Genomic DNA, 21,636 nt, shown 5'->3' on the forward strand with positions numbered 1-21,636 from the left:
GGCGGAAACGCGGTTCCCTCCCCGTCTTTCTCTGCGCATGCGCAACGCCGCCCCGCCAAAACGCTGTGAGGGGAGCGACCGTGACCTTGAGGCGCGGTGGGTGCCCGGTAGAAACGTGGGGAGGGAAAACAGCGTTAGGCGCTGAGTGCGGGGCAGCAGGTTGTGGGGATTTCGGCACATCCCCCCGCGCTGAGGGCTCGGGGCGGGTAGGGGGGTGCTGCTCCGCCCCCGGGAAACGCAGGTCCTTATCCCCAGCCGGAGCCGCGGGACGGGTACAGCGGCCTGTCCGCCGCTGGAGCTGCCGGGGGACGTGGCTGTGAACTCCGGTAGGTTTCTCGTTACCTGCCGGTGAGGCAGCGGCGGTGGCGGGACGGCAGCCGGGAGCGGTGGGTACCGCCGGGCTCTGTGCCTTCTGGCCCGCCTGGCTGAATCGTGGTGGAAACCTGCAGCCTTTAATAGCACTGGAGTGCTAATCTGCTGCTTTTCTCTGAACTGGTATAACTACCGTCAAGATCATTTTTGCTTAAAAAAAAAAAAAGTAAAAGCAATATTGACTTTCAGCAAACATGCACATATTTATATTACAAGTAGCACCAGTGCTGGGAACATAATAGTCCCTGCTTCAGCAACAGCCAGGTAACAAGAGATTCAGGAAATGTCCTTTTTTTTTTTTTTTTTTTCCTCTCCCCACCCCACCCCCTCTTTAAGAAACGAGATGCAACCAGACTGAAACATAGTAGAAATATGCTGCCTTTAAAAAGCAGAAATCTGCTAAATGGCCCATTTTCATATGCCCTAGATTTACTTACAAATACATGTGCCTAAGTGAGATAAAAATGGGATTCAAATGGCTTCCTGACCACAAGTTAGAAATATATCGTTCCAGATATCTACTTTTGTTCATCAAAGCTGTTTGCAGCACTTAACCGGGCTGGCGAGGGACTCTTTGGATGAGCCATCTGTCAAAATAAGAAAAGGGTCAGATCTTGGAAGATGAACTTAGTGCTAATTATAACTGAGATAAAATATAATGTAATTCTTAATTGACATTCAGAAAACAGACACAGCAAAAAATAAGACATTATTAACCTTCAAATTTTGTTCTCCTGCAAACTGGAACTATGAAGTTACAGATTGCATTGAGGCACTAAAATGGCCATCAAAAAAGCAACTTTTCCTCTTAACACTGTTAAATAACCTGCTGGAAGACAGGCAAGGGCATTTCCATTCTGCAGTTCCCTTACCATTAAAAAGGGAATCAGTAAAACAAGTGCCCTTATTTGTGGGTACTTCGGGCTTTGAGATGAGAATTACGGAGAGACTGTAACTTATGTAATATATACCAGTGGCGCTCTACTGTGGGGAAAAAGGTCAGTATGAAATTCTGTGGATTTTAAAACCAATTTATTCTAAGGAGACACCATGACTTGCCTGAAATTTGCGCCGTAGTGCCTGTGTCATTATTGGTGTCAACCCAGACCCGCACTCAATATTTTCTTTACTATTTAGTGGAGTGCCACCAGGACTTCTGAAAAGATTGGAAACAAGGGGAATTATGATTAGTTCTCTATTTTTTTCTAGAAAAGAGAATAGAAAGGAGCTTACCTTTGTATATTGACTTTCTTCAGAAGTTTTTGAAGATCTAACTGATTTTTACCAGGGGTACTAAAAGAACAAAACAAGTTGTTAAAATATTTTCCACTCTGTAAAGAATGTTAATTACTTTTTAGAACAGAAAAATCTAATTTCAAAGAAAGGAAGGAACCATCTTACATTAAGGAGGTTGTAATGTGAGCTGATGGCTTGGGTTTAGGTCTGAGACTAACGCTCTGTAAGTCTGAGACTGTAATTAATGCCCTGCGTGTCTTCACTGGTGATTCTGCCTAAAGTGAGGAGAGAAATGTTACCACAAATAAACTTTAGAAGGTCTCACTGACCTTAAATCTATTTAATATTTATACTCTGAAAGACTTCTGTGGTTTATGGCTTTTATGCTTTTATGAATCATTAAGATTTGCATGTGCCTTGGATAAAAATAATTTTTTCAAAAAAACCACCAAACTTTTGCAAACATTTCAGCTGGGCAAAAGAAACCCCAAAATCTATTGATAACACACAGACAAAAAGCTACATGCCCTTAATGTCAAATCAGAACTGTCCAGCATGCCAGACAAGATTAGAGTTAGTCACTTAATTTCATCACTTCAAATGTCCAGATGTAGATTAGAATGATTAGTTTTGGAAGAGAGGAATTAATTTCTTGAAGAAATTCTATCAGGGGCTAAGACAAGGATTGCAGGAAATACACTGGTTCTGGGGTGGAGTTTGCCTCAATACACCACCATCTCTTTATCCATGTGTCTTCCAGATTACCTTGTCCCTGCTCAGGTTGCTGTCCGTCTTCTTCAGTTTTACGTTCAGGAGATCTTTGAGAGTGATTTGCATCGGCCCATCTTTTTTCAGTGATGGTGCCTGAGAACAAAGGTGGTTGAAAGGGAAATTAGGATCGGCAACTGACTGAGCATTCACGAAGATGCACATTCCTGATGAAACCAGGTCCAAAGAACCCAGCCTTGAGTGAAAAAACAGAGGAACCTTCTTATTCCCTACCAGAAGTGCTATAGAGCTATTGCCCCGTTTGAGGAGGAGAGGTGCTGGAGGCAGTTTTGGTGGGGGTGGTGGTGGTGGTGGTGGCGGAGGAGGAGGAAGAGGTGGAGGGGGTGCAGATACAGGCTGCAGCTCTATTGTGGAAAGCTTGGATACTGATGATGGCGGGCCCGTCTGCATTTGTACAGGAGCACCTGGAACTGGTTTATTACACCTTTGACAAAGAGAATTTTCTGAAGGCAAGGCTGCAATTCCATTCATCTGAAAACAATAAACATAAATAAGAGATTATTAAATCCACTGGCAAAAGTAGATGGAATTTCAGAGAACAAAGGTTCTGGCTTCAGTTGATCCAGAAAAACATTAAAAGCCTCTTACACACCTCGCCAGCAAACCAGTTCCCTCTAGCTGTGAAGTAACAGCAGTTTAGTAATGCTGACTGTGAGGAAGAGGTGAAACACTGCCCAGTGAGCTCTTAAGATTTCAGTTTATCTGCAGTGACCTCTGTTCCTTACATGCTTACACAAGCAAACATCGCCCTGCCCCTCTGGGACTGAGACTGACCTGGAGTGTTCCTTGTAGTCTGGAAAATTCAGTTTCCAACTTTTCCAGCTGCTCTCTGAACGTATTTAGCTCCCTTAAGTAGATTTGTGATGGAAATACGGTGTCTTTAACCACCTTAAAACTCTAAGCATAAAAAAACCCAAACAAACAGATAAGCATTTTCACCACCAAGTTATGTTTCCTGAGACAGGGCTATGATTACTTCTGAAAGTTCTATCACAAGGTCTTATCATAGTCAGTGGAAAGGTACAACATGGAGATACAAAATTTCACTAAATAGTTCCTTGGTAGGAGCCCAAGGAGTGATTTTCTCCCAAAGAAACTTTAACTTCATCTATGAATTTTAACGTATAATTCACATTTGACCAGAGAAGCTCATACAATCATTTCTGCTATGACAGAAAGACTGCACCCTCTGTCACTGCAAATCCTCCTGATATTCCAATAAAAAACCCCTACAATTGCACATATGCATTTAATGCCCACAGTTGCCTTGACACTCTTCTATTTCAACAGTAAACACTAAATATACTATATCTGTTTCAATAGACAACTAAATTTGCAACTTAGTTCTCAAATCTGACCGCATAGCCTGCATCTGAGCACTAAGAACAACCTCACGCATTGGCAAAAACAGAGATGTAGAAAACTTACCTGTGCAACCGTGTTCTGGCACCAACAATACAGAAATGATGCTGTTGTTGTAAAGGGTTTTACCACATCTCTTACACTGGGCAAGGCGAATGACCAGAGTGAGGACAGATGGCTTGGGACAGATGACATGTTCAGAGGAGGATCAGCTGCTGACCTGGGACATAATATTTCAGAACGAGACCGTAATTATAATTTCAGCCTTTAAAAAGTTATCTGTGACCAATCATCTGGAAATTACAAGTACCAGCAACAGCAGGTGACAAGAATAAATGTGAGCACAGAGACCAGAAAAGACCAAGATACATTTTGATAAAGGACAGGGGGAGAAGAAATCATATTTGTAATACGTTTTTATCTGAACTGCTTTTCCTGCACGTTAAAGTTAATGATAGAGTACTAGAAAATATACAAGATGAAACAATTTCACAGCATCCGTACCAGGATGTAGATAGGCTTCAAAAACAATTCTGTTACCTCAGTTCCACGTACCATCGGGAACAGTGGACCCAGAAATGAAGTTAAAAAGGCAGAGTTCCAAGTGAGCCTCTTACCGTGGAGGACAGCCTGAGCCCTGGGAGTTTGCAGCATCTTCTTTCTTTTCCAGCAGAAATTTTGCTCGGGCTCTTCGTTTTCGTCTGTATTTCTTATACTTTGCCATTACTGTTAAAAAAATGAGGACACATTTAAAATTAATGTGTAGAAATATACCCACTTTCACATGGGGACTGAGCTATCACCAAATAGGTAGGGAAGAACATGGACTGTATCTCAAACATCCAGTCAGAAGTTATTCACAGATGTCTTGCTAGAAGCATTACATACAACTGACAAAAAATCCACTGTCACTGTAAATCCTCTTGATATTTGAATAAAAAACCCCTACAGATGCATGTATTAGTTTTTTAACTGGAATTTCAATAGGATTGGCAGTGCCAGAAGGTGCAGTCTTTCTTTCATAGCAGAAATTATTATCCTTAAGTTCCTGTGATCCGCTGGGATATATTTGTACGTGAGAGGAGTGAACAACATAAAAAGTACCATTTTATATGGGCTTTTATTGACAGATTTTCTTTATCCTGAAGTGACAAATACTGCATTTGGGGGGAATTACGTCTGTGGAGAACGCAGGCAAAAGTCACGAAGAAACCACGAAGGGCCCAGAACTTCCCTGACCGTGGGCGCTTGCTCAAGCGTTACCGGAACCGCCCCTCATCCCCGCGGCAGGACCCCCCCGACCCGCTCCTGCGTGGGGCCGGCCCCGCTCTCCGGGGAAGCCCACACCGAGGAGCGGGCGGTCCCTCGCACACCACTTCCCCCGGTGAGCCGGGGGTGGGATGCCACGGGTGACCGAGGACACGGGGGTGGGCTGTCACGGGTGACCGAGGACACGGGGCCACCCCGCTTTCCCCCCCCGCCCTCAGCCGCCACTCACCTCTGCCCGCCGCCGATTCAAACCGCTCCCCGCGCCGCGCGCAGCCAATGGGAGCACCGCTCTCTTCGGTTCCCCCTCCCCGCGGCCCGTCCTAAGCCGTCCGCTGATTGGCCGCTGAGATTGACGCGAGCCCGAGCCAGATGGGAGCCCAGGGCTGCTCCGCCCCGGCCTGAGGCGCACGGAGGGGGGGATCCGCCCCGCCATTGGATAAAGGCTTTCCAGTCCCGCCAATCAGCTGAGGGAATACCGCTCGTCTGGGAAAGGCCAATGGGGTTGAAAGGTGGGGGGAGCAGAGGCCCGCCGGAGGAGGTGACCGGCACTCCCCCGCCCCGCCGGAGACGGACCGCGGCTCATCGACCGCTCCACTTCCCGCCAATTGAAGCGCTTGCGCTCCCTCCTCCAGCCCATCACTGCTGGGTTCCACTCTGGGCCAATAGCGGCTCGAGGCGCTCCCCTCACGTAGCCAATCACCGACCGCAGCTTTCCTACCAACCAATGGGCTCCCCGCTACCTCGGAGAGGGTTTACATTCTTCCCGACCCAATGGCGAGCGCCCTCCCTCAGCGCCCAGCCAATGGCAGGCGAGCAGCGAGTGACAGCTGCCCAATGGGAGCCGCCGACTCTCCCATCCTGCGGAGCGGGGGGTGGGTATCTCCCCGCCGCCGCCTGAGGAATGTCAACTATTCAACATGGAGACGGCGGTTACCAGGCTCGAGACCCTGGTGAGTCCGGGCGGCGCGGGCGGAGGCCGGGCTGAGGGGGTCGGCCGGGCCCAGGGACCGACGGCGGGAGCGCCTCGGAGGGCAGCGGGCTGCCGCTGGAGGGAAAAGCGGGGTGGGGTGGGGGGGTGCGCGGCTGTGAGGTGCGAGGGGAGAGCGGCCGCGCCCGTGCCCCATCCGGGCCCTGAGCGGAGCCCGCGCCGCCCTCGATGGGGCGACCGCCGCCCGCCGGGCGGGTCAGGCGAGTTCGACCGGGCCGATCCATTTCGCTCCCCCCCCCCCTCCCCCACACCCCTCCCCAAGGTGGGCGGGGCTTTCACCGCGCTCCATTCACCCCCTCAGCGCGGGGGCACGGCACGGCCATTTCCCTCTCACCTGGCGGGGGGGTGCGGGGGTGTGTGTGCGTGTGTGGGGGAAAGCGGGTTCCGCACAGCCCCGGGCGCGTTTATCGCTCTCCGTAGCGGGGGGAAACGGGGCTGTTAAGGGGCGCGGCCGGTCCGGTCCGGTCCCTTTTATTTCCCCGTCGCTGTGGCTGTCTGGGGGGGGGCGGCGCTGGGGGAGGGGGGGTGTGTGTGAGGTGGGAGGGGGAGCGCGGCGTAAAGCAGAGCGCTCTGGGACTAGTCCATTTTCTCTCAGCGGGGGGTGAGGGTGGAGCTCTCACCTGGGCTGGCCCATTTTCTCTGCGGGGGTGTCCGGGGAGGAGAGGTCGGTTGGGCGGTTTCATTCAGCGAGGGTGGAGGGGGGGAAGCGGGAAGTGGAGGGATGGTTTCCCGCCCGGGATGGCTTCCCGCCGGGGGCCGCGGCTGAGGCCGCTCCTCGCACTCTGCTTCCCCTCTGCCCGGCAGGACGGGGCAGGTAGAGCGGAGCAGGTCAGCGGGGTTGGAGAGGAGCTGGGGAGCGTCCCCCCACAGCGCCTCGCCGCGGGTGGGCGCTGCGGGGCCGCGCCGCTCCCCCTCAGGCGAGGGGCGGGCGGGGGCCGCGGCGGCAGCGCGACCCCGGGGCCGGGGCCGGGTCCCTCGCGGAGGGGAGCGCCGGCCCTGGCAGCTCTTCTTTCTCCCCGGGGTCTGGGTTGTAGCCAGTCCTTGAGGAGAGGCTGGTTTTTCCTTCAGCCATTCAAGTGCGTGTAGTTAGTTCTTCATGGCGTTTGAACTTGGTTTCAGCACTCGTTGAGCCAACCCCTGAGGGCCAAACTGAGCTACCTTATGTAATAGCCGCCTTTCTGCCTGCACCGCTCACCGAACAGAAAAAAAAAAAAAAACAAAAAACAAAAAACAAAAAAACGAGGGAGTGTGGAAAGCCCTATGTTGTGCTTTTACATATTGAAAGGCACTAGAAAACTCTCAACAGCCAAGTTCCTTGTGGCATCCTTCAAATCTTCGTCTTCATTTTTGCTTCTACATAACGTAATCTTGTTTACACTTTTTTTTAGTTAAAATGCCTTGGGGAATTTTTATTCGTCCAAATGCTTAATACAATTTATTTTCTTAAATCCTTACATAAATTAAAATGCTCGTACTGACATAGTTCTCCAAAACACGATGCTCCTTTGGTTTATGTTTGGAAAGTTCCAGAAGTTTTTTGTAATTTTAATTGTCCTAGCAGCGGTGTTAGGTACCTTACTTAATAAACCACAAGTGTCCTAATGGAGAAAAAAAGCACATTACTCAATGCAGACACAAATAATACAATAGATAAATCTTAGGGGTTTTTGTCCTCTGGCAATATTGGTTTCCAGTTCTCATTAAGAAATAAGTAAAAACTTAGTTTAATAGTTTCCTTATCTGTGCACACTAACATCAACAAAATGGAATATTAAGAATAGGAGGAACACTGGGAGAACATGGTGGAGAATATTGTATATCTACATTATCCCTTAACCTCGTGAGTGCTAGACTTTCACTTCAGTACACAGAATTGGTGTGCTGCTTAATGCCCTGTGTTTAAACATGTTTAGTTTACTTTTATTTACTCTATTGCTCTTTCAGTCCATGTTCTCCAGCACCAGTGTAATGCTTCCCTTAAAGCGTTAGGAACAGTGGGCAGTAAGTGTTTCTTGTCTGAAAAGAAGCAACTGGCTGAAAGTTGTCTAAATGTGAGCTTGTTCTGCTAAGATGCCTTTGTCACCTCATTGAGTGACCTGCATGTCATTGCAACAGTAAGACACTTCAGAGTGGTATTTTAAGCTACAATACTATTTCTGCTAAGAAATAAAAAGTAACAATTTGAATAAATGCCAAAAAACCTGCATTAGTTGAAAGATCAGGGAATTCAAATTATCCTACCTAATTCTCAGTCTTACTGCACTTTAAGAACAAGGTGGTGTGTTTTGTTTTGCTTTTTCTTTGAAGAAACCACGCTTTTGGGGAGGTGGGGTTATTTTTCCTCTCCTTTAGCTACTGAACTGCAGTCATCATACTGAATGCTTAGAGTGGTAATAGCATACATTATTTTAGTTCAGTGATGTACTACATTCTTGTTAGAGCTCTGAAGTTGTTCTCAGCCTTGCCCATAGCGTAAACTTGATCTCCTCCTATCTTTTTGTGTGTATTTGTAAAGCCTAGTTTAGCAATAAAAATTTAGAAATCTGTTCAGAGATACCAAGGTTAGATGTTGATATTTATTTGTTTATTTAACGCTACAGTTTCTTTACGTGTTTTATTGAAAGTCTTACTTTCAAGTGATTCTCAGGGACATGTAAAGAGTCAGGTATTTTGGCACCCTTAAAGTTAACAGGGGCTTTTATATATGGTAGTGGAGAAGACTGTAATGGGATACTGTCTTATGATCTACTTTATGAGTAGACCAAAATGATCATTGCACAAATAATTCCAAGGTGAAGAGCTTTTTTGGTTGATTATCTGCACAGATGGCACGTAACAACTTCCAAAGGTTTTTAGATTATAGCTTGTTTTTTCACCCCATTCTAATTAACTCAAATCATTTTGGTAATCCATTTCAAACCAAACTGATTTTGATTTCACCCTGTTACTCTTCTGTTTGATTCTTCTGTTTATTTCTTCTAGCAGAAGATGGAAGATGGCATGCCCAGCTGCTGCCTTCCATTGAAACTGCTGGGTGGCACAAGGCAGTTGCATCTTCATCTGCTTCTTTTCTTATTTTTTTTTAAGAAAAGGGTGATTTCATAAATACACCTCAAACAATTTCATTTATTAATTTCCTATATCCAAACCTCATTCAAAGGTGCAGTATTTTTCTTTGTCATTGTTTATGTGATGAAAGGAAGACCAGGGAAATGTGGGCCCTCTCTGGAAGACCTGGTTACCCAGGATATGGAGAAGGCTGAGGTACTCAGTGGCCAGTGAAGACTGGAAGAATGAAGAACTGCAGGAAAAGATCAGGTTCAAGACCATCTAAAGAACCTGAAGGTGCACAAGTCCATGGGACTTGGTGAGATGCATCCGCAGGTTCTGAGGGAACAGGCAGATGAAGTGGCTAAGCCACTATCCGTCGTGTTTGAGAAGTCATGGCAGTATGGTAAAGTTGCCACTGACTGGAAAAGGAGAAACATAACTCCCATATTTAAAAAGGAAAAAAAAAGGAAGACCCGGTCAACTGCAGGCCAGTCAGTGTCACCTCTGTGCTGAGCAAGATCATGGAGCGGATCCTGGAAACTATGGTAAGACACATGGAAAATAAGGAGGTGATTAGCGACAGCCAACATGACTTCGCTAAGGGCAAATCACGCCTGAAGAACATGGTGGCCTTCTACAGCGGGGTTACAGTGTCGGTGGATAAGGGAAGAGCAACTGACGTCACCTACCTGGACTTGTGCAAAGCATTTCACACTGTCTTGCATGACATGTTTGTCTCTAAATTGGTGAGACATGGGTTTGATGGATGGGTCACTTGGCGCGTAAGGAATTGGCTGGATGGTCGCACTCAAAGAACTGCAATCAACAGCTCAATGTCCAGCTCAATGTCCGAGTGGAGAGCAGTGACGAGTGCCGTTCCTCAGGGGTCGGTGTTGGGGCTGGTGCTGTTTAACTTCTTTGTTGGGGACACGGACAGTGGGATCGGTGCACCCTCAGCAAGCTTGCTGATGACACCAACCTGTGTGGTGTGGTGACAGGCTGGAGGGAGGGGATGTCATCCAGAGGGACCTGGCCAGGCTTAGAGAGGTGGGCCTGTGTGAACCTCATGAGGTTCAACAAGGTCAGGTACAAGGTCCTGCACATGGGTTGGGGCAGTCTCGAGCACAAATCCAGGCTGGGCAAGGAGTGGGTTGAGAGCAGCCCTGCAGAGAAGGACTTCAGGGTATTAGTGGATGGAAAATGGACTGTGAGCCAGAAATTTGCACTCACTGCCAGAAAGTCCTGGACTGCATCAGGAGAAGTGTGAGCAGCAGGGCCAGGGAGGGGATTCTCCCCCTCTGCTCCGCTCTGGGGAGACCCCCCTGCAGTGCTGGGGCCAGCTCGGGGGCCCCCAACAGCAGAAGGACACGGAGCTGCTCGAGCGGGGCCAGAGGAGGCCACGAAGATGCTGGGGGGGCTGGAGCAGCTCCCCTGGGAGGCCGGGCTGAGAGAGTTGGGGGGGTTCAGCCTGGAGAAGAGAAGGCTCCGGGGAGCCCTTCGAGCGGCCTCCCAGGGCTTAAAGGGGGGACAGGAGAGGTGGGGAGGGACTCTGGATCAGGGGGTGGGGGTGGGACAGGAGGTAACAAGTTTAAACTGAGAGAGGGTAGGTTTAGATTAGATCTAAGGCAGAAATTCTTCCCTGTGCCGGGGGTGAGGCGCTGGCCCAGGGTGCCCAGAGGAGCTGTGGCTGCCCCCTCCCTGGAAGGGTTCAAGGCCAGGTTGGACGGGGCTGGGAGCCCCCTGGGCTGGGGGAAGGGGGCCCTGCCCATGGCAGGGGGTGGGACTGGGTGATCTTTAGGGTCCCTGCCAACCCAAACCAGTCAGCGATTCTATATTAATCAGAATATGTACATTGGCAACTATGTCTCATATATCACAGATTTGTGTCTCTTGCTTCTCCTTCTGCTTATTGTTTCTTCTTCCTGTATCTCCTGTGAAGTCAGCTCTCTCCACAGAAGTGTGATAAAATAACACTTCTTATTTCCCCAGAGGTTTTGACATGCATTTCATGAAAAGCTTCGTTTTCATCTCATAGAACCAAGGATAGACGTAATTTGTAGGATCTTAAGAAGAAAAATATGTATGAAAATACCAGGTAATCACTGGTTATTTGAGAATATTGCTCAAAGTACAGTAACCAGAACAGCTGAATGAACCATAACATCTACAATATAAAAGGAGATTCACTATGCAAAAGATTGTAAGGTTGACTTTTTAACAATTTAAGTAAGAATACTGGGTGCTGTGTTTTAGGACTTAGGCACCTGAGACTGTTCTGTACAAGCATTCACTCAAGTCAGCTGGGACTGGAGATCTTTCCAACAGCTTCAACAGACAGATCAGGCTTCTAATGAAAATACAGTACGTGGTAGTTTCTGGTGATAAATGTATCCTTCTGTACAGCCATTTCATTAACCTTTAGTGCTCAGGACTTCACATCCTGAGCCAGCGCCTTCCAGGATGCGCTTCAGCAGTCTGCACTGAGAGAAATTTTGTGGATATCCATTTAGTAAAATTTGATAACAAATGGATAAACTGTCAGATGAGCTGAGAGTGCTTCACTGAGAGCAATTTAGTTAATATCTGTCACCGTATTTTTGGTATAGTAGACCTACTTTTTTTTGAGCTATCAGCATTCTTCCCATACCAAACCCAAAGCTAAATCCAAAACACAGCACTCATCTAGTTCCTGAAAAGGAATATTAACTCTATTTCAGCCCAAACCAAGACAGGTGTCTGTCCAGTGCCCTTTTTATGTTGTACTACTAGTGATCATGCACAAAAAGCAGTGCAATGTTAAAAGGGCATTGGCCAGCAATACTATCTACGTTACTCATTGTTCTTCTTGTTATAGTCACAAGTCAAAAGTCGCTATTCTGTGTCTGAGACCAGGAGGTGATTTGAAAAACAACTGTAAAATGGGATTGCCATTATTTTTTTTTTTGCATTGTCTTCTAGTTATTTGCCAAAGAGAAACATTAAGTGGTGTTTTAATGACACATACCATCAACTCTGTGTTTCCTTAGAATTAACTGCCTTACAAAGAGGAAAGCATTCTTATTTCCCACAGTGTGTTCTAGAGAAATGTTACGGGTGTGGAGTTGACTCAGGTTGTTACTCTGCGTGCATCAGCAATCATCCATCTCTCTCCACTCTATCCCTCTGTTTCTTTGCATTTTGTTGTTAAGAACATTAGTACCTTCAAACCCTAAGAGTTCCCAAATTTTTTATATGATGCTACTGTTTTTGTTAAAAAGAAACACCTGTATTGAGATTTATGAACTATGCCCCCACTTTCATGGTGCTGTAGCATCCGTGTGGTTGTCCCAGTGGCAATGTACGTTCACAATCTTAAGAAATGAGGGTGTGTTTAAGTGCATTTTAAAGTGATTCCACACTGGCAAAAGAGAAGAATAAACTCTGGTGTCCAGAAAATGTTCCCTGTAATGCTGTTTAAGAACATCTGTCTGATAGGAGTTTAGACTCTTGACTTTCTATCAGGTAAATCTAGAAAATAAATACATTTGGAAATGTAGTTTCTAGTTAAAAGAGCACCAAATTATTTGAAATTGAATTTCTGACAGATCTGTTGGCATTTTGTGGGGTGTTTTTATCTCTTTTTTTTTTTTTTTTTTCCCCTTTTTCTTTTCCTCTCTTGGTCAGTGGAATTATAGGTATTATCAATAATACTAATGTATTGAAATACATGAGTTCTTGTGTGTCTCTATCAGGACTTGGTGAAAATTAACCTTCTCCCATTCTCCATGATCCACAGAAACCACTCTCTGACTCGACCTGTTTTTTCCAATATGTATTTTGAGTGTATTGCTTACTTGTACAGAATTCTTGCTGCTAACGAATGCTCTGACTTTATTGCACTACTGTACTTTACAGCTAGCAGTGCAATAGTATTGTCAAAGCATCTGAAAGCAGAGTACGCAGCCATGGCTTGAGTCTTGCCTCACAGTTTCTAACACTTTCTTCTAAGCCTGTGAGTAAATTACAAATTTACATTTCACAAACTGCATTTTCTGTGTGATTGTTGCAAAATACTCATAGTCCTAACCTATAACATTAAGGTGAGATTTTTGCAGGTGTATGTTTCCTGAAATACAGCAAGAAAAAGATATTTATAAAACAAAGGAAAAATAGATCATAATGGAGGAATACATGCCAGTGCTTATAAACATGCTTTGAAATAGCTAATAATAAATTTTGATTCTTTTAGAATTAGCATACTTTTAGGTGAAAGCAGTGATATTGAACTGTGTTCATATTTTCATTAAGCACAAATCTTAAAATTAGAGCCACACGATAGCTTAGCATTCAGCTTCACATTCAATTTTTAATGTCTTGGATCATAGGAGTATCATGGTATTAGTGGGATGCTCTTGTTCTGTAAATCTCAAATATTTCAGGAAAACAGCTTCATGGATAATTCTGAAAGCCACCCGTATTCACTGTCTGCCTTCCCAAAAATTAATCAGATGGAGGAGTTGGAGAAAAGCAAAAAGTTATCTTTTTAAGGTGCCTAACTCTAGGAATGCAATCCTAAAAATGTTTGCTGGTGGAGGGGAACAGAAATGACTGAGCAGTTAGGAAAAAATCCTTCATGAACTCTTTAAAAATATATAGCGTAATAAAAAGTATTTTATTCCCACATTTTATCATGACTGGTTTCTGGGGTAGATGTAGGGACGAGTTTTGCTGGACAAATGGTAAGCTATGAGAGTAACAGGTGAAAGCTTTCCCTTTGATTTATAGATGCTCAAGGTCTTTACTAGACTTATTTTCTTTTTCCTAAGCTATTATTTGAAAATTTACTGAGGGTGTGTATGTGTATGAAAAATACTTTTTCACTACGTCAGAAAGGGGATTTTACTTGTAGAATATCTTGGGTTGAACGCTATTCCTCTGGGCTATCTGAAGTTCCAGATTCTCAAAGGTATTAATGACAGTTCCTGACGGAGGATGCCGAGGCTGATGTTTAAAACCTAAACATCCTTTTGGTATCCAGGCCTGACTACAGGCTACATCCAAAGACTAATGAGGTTTGTCACTTTAGCTACCATTATAGCATTGCCAGTTAGTACCCTGGGATACAGTTAACAACTATAACCTTATTTTAATTCTTAAAAAGTTGTAATGGTCATGTCAGGGTTAATCTCAATATAAATAGTGAAAAACAAGGTAACTAAGTTACAAGCATTTTTAACTTCCCTTCATCATGGTCTCTTCTGTGACTGTAAAATCACCAAATCATTACATTAAAAAATTCATGAGTTGTTTGTGAACTGGGAAAACTGCCTTACTTTCAAGCCTAAATCCTTAATAGATATTAAAATTGCAGACTAAAATTAATTAAGTAATAATGCTACCAGCAGACTGTTTTACAAGGCAATTAGATAATTCTCTGGTGGCTTATTTATCCCAAAGAAAGAAATGTGATGTCATCGATTTTATTATCTATTTGTCAGTCTGGTTTACTGGGGAATAATAAAATGTATTATGGGTATTATAACCATCTGAGAGAATGCATTCCTAAAATAATTAATAATAAAATATCTGCCGATATGCCTGGATCCTGAACACTTATTCATAATCTCTGCTGTGTAAATAACCAAGTATTGCAGTTTTGCTAACATAACTTTGAATATTTGTAAAGAAAAAAAACTAGCCAAGAAAAAGCTGTAAAAAATTGATGGAAAATATGTTAATATCTCAAGGGGAAAAAAATGAAACACCTCCTGCATCCAGTGAAGATCAGTTTTAAAAAGGTGCATGTTCTCTTCTACTGATATAAATTACCTCTTTGGTGTACTAAAAAACTTCATTTTGAGAGGTTTGGCATTGTAAGAGCATATAACATAGGAAGAGATGGAAATGTTTTCATGCATTTTGGGGAGCTGCATGAAAAAGGTACTAATGGCAAGATGCAAAGAGAGTAATTGGGTAATTTGGGTTAGACATATAGAGGGTAAAATTAATAAAAGTGTGTATGTGTGTACACGCACATGTAATTCTTACATGTGAGAGGAAAATAGTTAAGTCTGAAAGTTTATTGCTTTATATTTTTTCAGGCTAAAAGTGTGTCAGCATAATTGACAAACATTAGCTAAAGGAAGAGATTGGAGGAATAGAAACTTACTTTTATAGTATGTGAGCCTTTAAAACAGAGGCATCTTGCTTCTGCTTTCCTGAAATACAGGAAGGGCATATGGTTGGGTTTTGTCTGCAATTTTTGTTTTTTAATATACTGTGGCTGACGTTAAATATTTTAGTTCCAGAAGGCAGAATCTGATCTGGATTATATTCAACACAGGATGGAGTTTGAAATAATGAAAAGTCTTCCTGATAATCCAGCAGCGGAGGTAGTATTTTCAGATTAATTTAATCTGCTTTATTGCATTTTGCTTGAAGTTGGTAATAAACGGGTAATTTTCTTTAATCCTAAAATATATGTGGCTGTTCTTTTATCTTGTTGTTAGGTATTTATTGTTATTATGTGTTTCTTGCATCCTCTATCAAGATAACTGGCCTAATATGAATTCAGGGCCGAAACTAACAAACCCCCCTATTTCTTGGTACAGTGGAATTCTCACATGTTCTGCTTTGAGAAATTAGTAGTGTTAACAAATTCAAGACACAGATTCCAATCTGAGCTAAAATACACCCTTCCTCTGAGATCAAAGATACACTTGCTAATAACCAATGACTATACTCAGATTTGGGTGAGAGGTGAGAAGTAAACAATAAATGGCATTGTGGAAAGGATTTTATATGTAAATCCTTGTCTCCATGTACACTGTAACATATAGTGGAAAAATAATCTTCCTAGTTAGAAGTCCCTAGCTTATTCCAACTCAGAAAAGCCATTAAAATTTACCAACACAGTAAATTCATCCTCCTCTATTTGTTGTGGAGCCACAGAGTTATGTTACTCAGACTATCTATCATTTTTCTGTATGAAAAAATAAATATATAGATGAAACAGATGCTCATAGCTACACTTTTCATTGTAAAGGCTCATTTCATGCTATGTTTTAGTGTCTCTAACACGTATACTTCTAATTGGTATGTGGCCACATTAATTTTACCTTCTTCAACAGTTTAAATGTACTTTTAATCTCTACACAGGAAAATCCATTTGCAATCTTGGAAGAACTCTCAGTGGTGAAATCTCGTTATCAAACGTTATGTATGCAGCTGGAAAAAGTTTACAGAGAACAGAGAGAATCCATGGAGGGCATCCGTGCTGCTCTGGAGAACACAATGATGATGATTCAGGAATTACAGCAAGATACTGATCTGGAGGTACTATTTTCACTTTAGTCACTTGGTTCTCACTCCTGTAAATGAACATGTGTTTGTGTGACCTTTACGTAGATGTGAGTAGTTCCATTGGAAACTGGTGTAAGTGCAGACTTTTAGAAGATAAGACCATTTGCCTGAAGAAATGCTTGCAAGATTGGAACTGTTTTTGTAAATCACAAGTCTGATTCTCAACAGTTGATAACTCAACAGTTAAGCTAGTGTATTCAGTTCTGGAGTTGAAGTAATAATATCATAATAGTGTGAGTAGTGTGGCAGACGTTTGAATAGTTTCACAGAAATCAATGCCTCTGTGCACAGCTGTGTTCCAGTTCTGTACATTTTTAAAAGTAGCCATCTTAAATCAGAAAGTGAAACCAATTTTAAAAGGCAAAAACCCCTTTTAAATAGAAAATGTATTTTCACTGTCTAAAGTGAGTAAATTAAAAACAATGCATTGTAACATATGCAGTGGAATTGCTGTTAGTGCAAAGAAGTTCTCAGTATGATAATCCCCATCTATCTATTAAAAAAACCTCAGTAACAAATAACACATTTTCATAAGAGGTCTTCAGACACTGCTTATTACAGTTTTTAAGAGGTTGTGAAAGTGTTAATTTTGTCCCTTTACAAATAAGATGGTTTAGATCAAATAAAGCTAATTGATAGTCTAGTGGAAAAGGCAGAACTGGTATAACTAAAACATATTCCCAGATCTCAGCTCTCACTTATAATGTTCTAATGACAGTGCCCCGAGATTCTGTTTAATCTGTCAACAGCTCTAGACAAGTTACTGGTAAGTCTTTACAGATAAAATGTACTGTATAAAAATATTTTCTCTTCCTGCATTCCAAGGATATGCTGCCAAGAATAATTTCACATTTGCATTTTGTTAAAGTGGAAGGCTCTTGTCTCTTGGGTTATATTTAGACTTTTTAGAAAAAGATTTTCTCGTACTTTGTGTATTTCCTAAACCAAAGATGGATTAAACTGTTATGGGGAAATATATGTCTTTAAGTGAAATACTTATTTTTATTGAATAATTTGTTTCCTTTCCATTGAATCATTTATAGTATTGATGTTAAAGGAATATTATGGTTGGATTTTTCAGAAATACTTCGTTTGCAAATTTGCTTTCATTTAAAGGAAAGCAGCAGTCTACTGTTAGTTTCCATGAGAAGCGGGCTACACAAACATGGAGTTCTTCTGTAAATATCATCACCCTAGGAGCCAAAAGTGTGAGAGTTCTCTCTGTTTGTTTTTTTTTTTTTTTTTCTAGAGCTTACCTCTGTCAGAAGAAGAACGGGCTGCAGCACGGCAGTTAAGCTGCCGAAATGCTGAACAAAGGGAATCGCTAGTGGAAGAGGTAATTAGGCCACAGAATGTCAGTATTCCAGAAACCGTTAGTTCTGAGTATAGCTCAGCTGAAGTCAGAAGGGCGGTTTTTGTGACTTAATAGCTGTCAAATGAATGGAATTTTTCAGAAATGGGACTAAAGTTTGTAACAAACCTTTTCATTTTTATTGTATACTGATGAAGTTTATGATTTGCTCCAATTAAATTGTCCACAAAGGAAACATTTGCTTTGATGGAAAACTTTGTTCCCCGTATTTTTTAATTGAGATGTTTTTTTTCAGAGGTGCTCTTGTTGATGCTGTTGTTCTGTTAACTCAATATATAAAAAGCCTTTGGGTGGGAGTGAAGAATATAATTGATTCAAACCAATATATATCAAAATGGAGAGAAATTTAATTTCCTGTAAAATATTAAATAAATAAATTTTGGAATATGAGTAACTAAGTATATTCTAACTGTAATGCAGTAGAACACAGATGTAAACTAATACTTGTTGTAAGTCATACATTCTCCCGTACTTACTCAAAGCACAAGCTTCCAATATAATTACCTGCAAGAGATTTGGTCTGGGTCTCATATTAAAAAGGTTAATAGAGTGTAATTATCTTATTGACCGTATCTTTTTCTACATGTCTTCTCACTGTCCACTACTCTTCTGTCAAAGGATGCCTCCTCGCTTTCAGTCCCTTTATTGTCACAGTTGTTTTGCATGAAAGCCGTCCAATATCTTGCAGCTTCATTCACTCTTTGCTTGCAAATATCTTCTCCTACCTTCATAAATGCTCTCAACTTCTGTCTTTCCACTATTTAATTCTAAAGAACTTAACATACAGCTGGCATAAACCAGGCCCAATGCCAAATATAGCTATATCCTACAGCTACTGAGGCCAGTTTAATTGGTATCAGTCCCTATGTTGTCACTGAGTGTGTTTTGAAGATGTTCTCTGAAAGGCAGAAAGAACGGAAAGATGTCACAAAAGCTCTGGGATTTTTTCGTCAGTGCTGTATTTCTGGCTGAAGAGAGTTAGATATAGCTGCCTTCAGCTTGTCAGAACTGTCAGCCTCTGTAGGTTGCTTGAGAATAGGAAAGCCATCTTTTTCCTTTGCTGCAGGTACAGTGCTTTCAGCTACAGCCATACCAAAATGCAAAGGAGAAAGCTGAGCAGGCTCGTCTGACTTGCATATAAATCTCTCTGTATCCATTTTAAACTTAGTTTTATTTGAAGCCAGTGTTTGTTTAATGCCTAAGATTTTCCTGTTGACTTCAGTGCCTGCAGGGTCCTTGGTTATCCAATAGTAAAATGTAATTACTCATGTAGAAATTAAATTGGAAAAAAATAATTTCTAAACAGAATTCCAACAAATCCTGACAATATCTCGTGTTTGTTTTTTTTTTCTCCCCTTGACTGATCACACACACACACCCAGCCCCAGTAAATAAGCTTTGTGAATAGTATCAATCTCGCAAGACTTCCATCTCTAGTACTGGACTCTAATAGTTCTGTGCTATTTAAACATGCCAAGTCACTATCTAGAATTCAGGGAGTAATGAATTGAACTTCTTTTACTTTCTGAAAAAGGCAGATATTGTAAATAACTTCAGCTGACAAATAAGGGCTCTTTTACCCCTAGGCCAAATCTCACAGTAAGTAGGAATAGGCTGAGACCTAGGTATGGTTTCTGAGCTCTTATTTAAAAAAACATAGAGCCTGTGATGTACAGTAAATTCACTGTTTCAAGTACTAGTAACTACTGCTTTTATGTGAAGAATTTAGACTTTAATATAAGCAAGTGAGCCCTTAGTCATATTCCACATACAATTCCACGTCTCTGAGAGTTCTTGCTTTTGATGGTATTGAAGAGGACAGTGTTGTGTTTATGGTCTGGAAGAAATCATCTACTAGTCTTACCATAGAAATAGCTCTTGTTTAATCCATTTATCCCAATTTACAGAAAGGAATTTTCATAGTTCTTTAAAAAACAAAAAAAATAGTCACTGACATCAGATCTCAAAGTAAGTGATTTTTCACTTGCTCTGCAGATACAATGATAGTTTGGAGGAAGTATCTTCTGTCTCTCTTTCTGCTGGAAAATCATCCTTTAAACCCATTTAGGGGTTTTCTTAAAATGTAATGAAAGTACTTGCTATCTTTGGCCTAATTTCTGAAGAAACAAATATATTCTATTTCAAATTTTTTAGAACTGCAATTCAAACCAGTGACTGATGAAATATTTATGACTGTACCAAGCAGTATCAGAAGTACTGTTAAACTAGCAGACTTAAACAATTTGTATAGTTATTGAACCACTTCATTGTAAATAAGAACAGGTAAGACTTAAAGCCATTCATTAGTAAGAATTTTATAAACTCTAAAGGCATTTAGCTTCTTCTAATTAAACAAAACCAGCTAGCTAACCATTCACTGCTATATTATAACTTCATAATTTGATTTACTTCCCTACACTCTTCTTGGATAGGTACACACCCCAAAGTGTTGGGCCATCACACAAACCCCTCTAAATTAATTTGTATAAAAATGGCTTGTATGATTTGATAATTTTCAAAACTGAATGTCAGATTCTTCAGAAACATATTTTTTTCACTTTGGTTTCACTATACAGATGTCCAAAACTGGGTCTATTCAGGAAAATTTTGCTAACACAGTCATACTGCCAAATTCTTTCAGCTTTTGGAATCTGCATCCAGACAGGAAAAGCAGAGCCCTGATGTTAAACCGTGACCCCAGAACCCTGCCCTCCTCACACCCAGCCCTCCTGCCTCCCTGAGCTCTGACCCATGGATGGGGAGCGTGTTGCAGATTTCTTGAAGGCTGATGTTAAAAATGAAGTTCTTAACTGGGGAGTTCTGTCTCTTTAGCCCTAAGGTTGGATTTGTAAATGACTGTTCCCAATTTGAAGTAGCAAAGAAAAGTTGATGACAGTCTGAATAAGCATGAGCTTTACAGAGCACTCGCAAAATAATTCATTAAACATTATGTGCTTTTTAGCCTTTTCGTGCTAGACATGATATTTGATACCCTGTTTTGCTAAATAGTTTGCTTTTGTCTTTCAGCGTAGCACTGAGTGTTCCACGGGTGAACAGTATGAAAGCCACTGACTCAGGAATACGAATCGTGAAAGAACTTGCTATTGTGGAACTTGACAAACAAGGAAATGCTAAATTAGTTGTGTAAATGTAAGCTCAGTCCATTCTCATTTGACACACAAGCGTCTTGGTCATAGTTCCTGGATTCTTTACAAGCAAGTATTTCTGTGGTATCTAGGAGTTTTAAGTCCACTGTTGGAAAGCTGTTCTTGTTTCTGTATACAAATTCTCTTTATAATACTTAAAATTGCGGAGTTAAACACATCGCGGTTGGTATTTTATCTTGGATATTTATAGGACTATAGTCAACACATCTTTGAAGAGTATTGGTAGCCATGTGACACTTCCATATTCTTGCTTACATTCCTGAGTTGTGTTTTTAAGGCAAGTAGCCCAAGCCACTTAATTGTACTTACATTCCTGAATAAATGATAAAAGCTAAGGAGACGAGTCCATAGATTCATTGCGCTTCTGTTTACATGACTCCTGACCCTGAACCCTGCCCTAACCCCTGAACCTGGTCCCTGACCTTTTTAATTTTCCTTTGATGTGAACTGTCTTGGGTTTTTTTACAGTCCAGCAAAATTGCAGACTCACAGAACAGCTGAGGTTGGAAGGGACCTCGAGATTGTCCAGCCCAACTCCCTGATCAGAGCAGCTTGCTCAGGGTGCTGTCCTGAAAAACTCTGAGGATAAAGACTTCAAAACCTTGCTGGGCAACCTGTTGCAGTGTTTGACCACACTCACAGTTTGGAGAAAAAAAAAAAAAAAAAGGATTTTTTTTTTCTTTATGTTT

The 21,636-nt window shown here is 42.3% G+C and overlaps 2 protein-coding genes across 2 annotated transcripts; one reads left to right on the forward strand and one right to left on the reverse strand.

Annotated features, from left to right (window-relative positions):
* Positions 1-550: 550 nt before the first annotated feature.
* PRR11 (proline rich 11) lies at positions 551-6,892 on the reverse strand. The gene is made up of 10 exons (XM_033004898.2): positions 6,637-6,892; positions 4,377-4,485; positions 3,826-3,979; positions 3,172-3,294; positions 2,611-2,868; positions 2,374-2,472; positions 1,774-1,883; positions 1,606-1,665; positions 1,432-1,528; positions 551-959 (listed from the first exon to the last, which is right to left on the reverse strand). The coding sequence occupies exons 2-10, from the start codon at positions 4,481-4,483 to the stop codon at positions 891-893; spliced, it is 1,077 nt and encodes a 358-aa protein (XP_032860789.2). The 5' UTR covers positions 4,484-4,485; positions 6,637-6,892; the 3' UTR covers positions 551-890.
* On the forward strand, positions 5,876-21,282 carry SKA2 (spindle and kinetochore associated complex subunit 2). Its single transcript, XM_033004724.2, has 5 exons — positions 5,876-5,978; positions 15,349-15,438; positions 16,205-16,381; positions 17,658-17,744; positions 20,808-21,282. The coding sequence occupies exons 1-5, from the start codon at positions 5,946-5,948 to the stop codon at positions 20,850-20,852; spliced, it is 432 nt and encodes a 143-aa protein (XP_032860615.1). The 5' UTR covers positions 5,876-5,945; the 3' UTR covers positions 20,853-21,282.
* The last annotated feature ends 354 nt before the right edge of the window (positions 21,283-21,636 follow it).

The sequence above is a fragment of the Tyto alba genome, unplaced genomic scaffold, assembly GCF_018691265.1.
Source record: "Tyto alba isolate M040663 unplaced genomic scaffold, T.alba_DEE_v4.0 Super-Scaffold_19, whole genome shotgun sequence".
Taxonomy (NCBI): domain Eukaryota; kingdom Metazoa; phylum Chordata; class Aves; order Strigiformes; family Tytonidae; genus Tyto; species Tyto alba.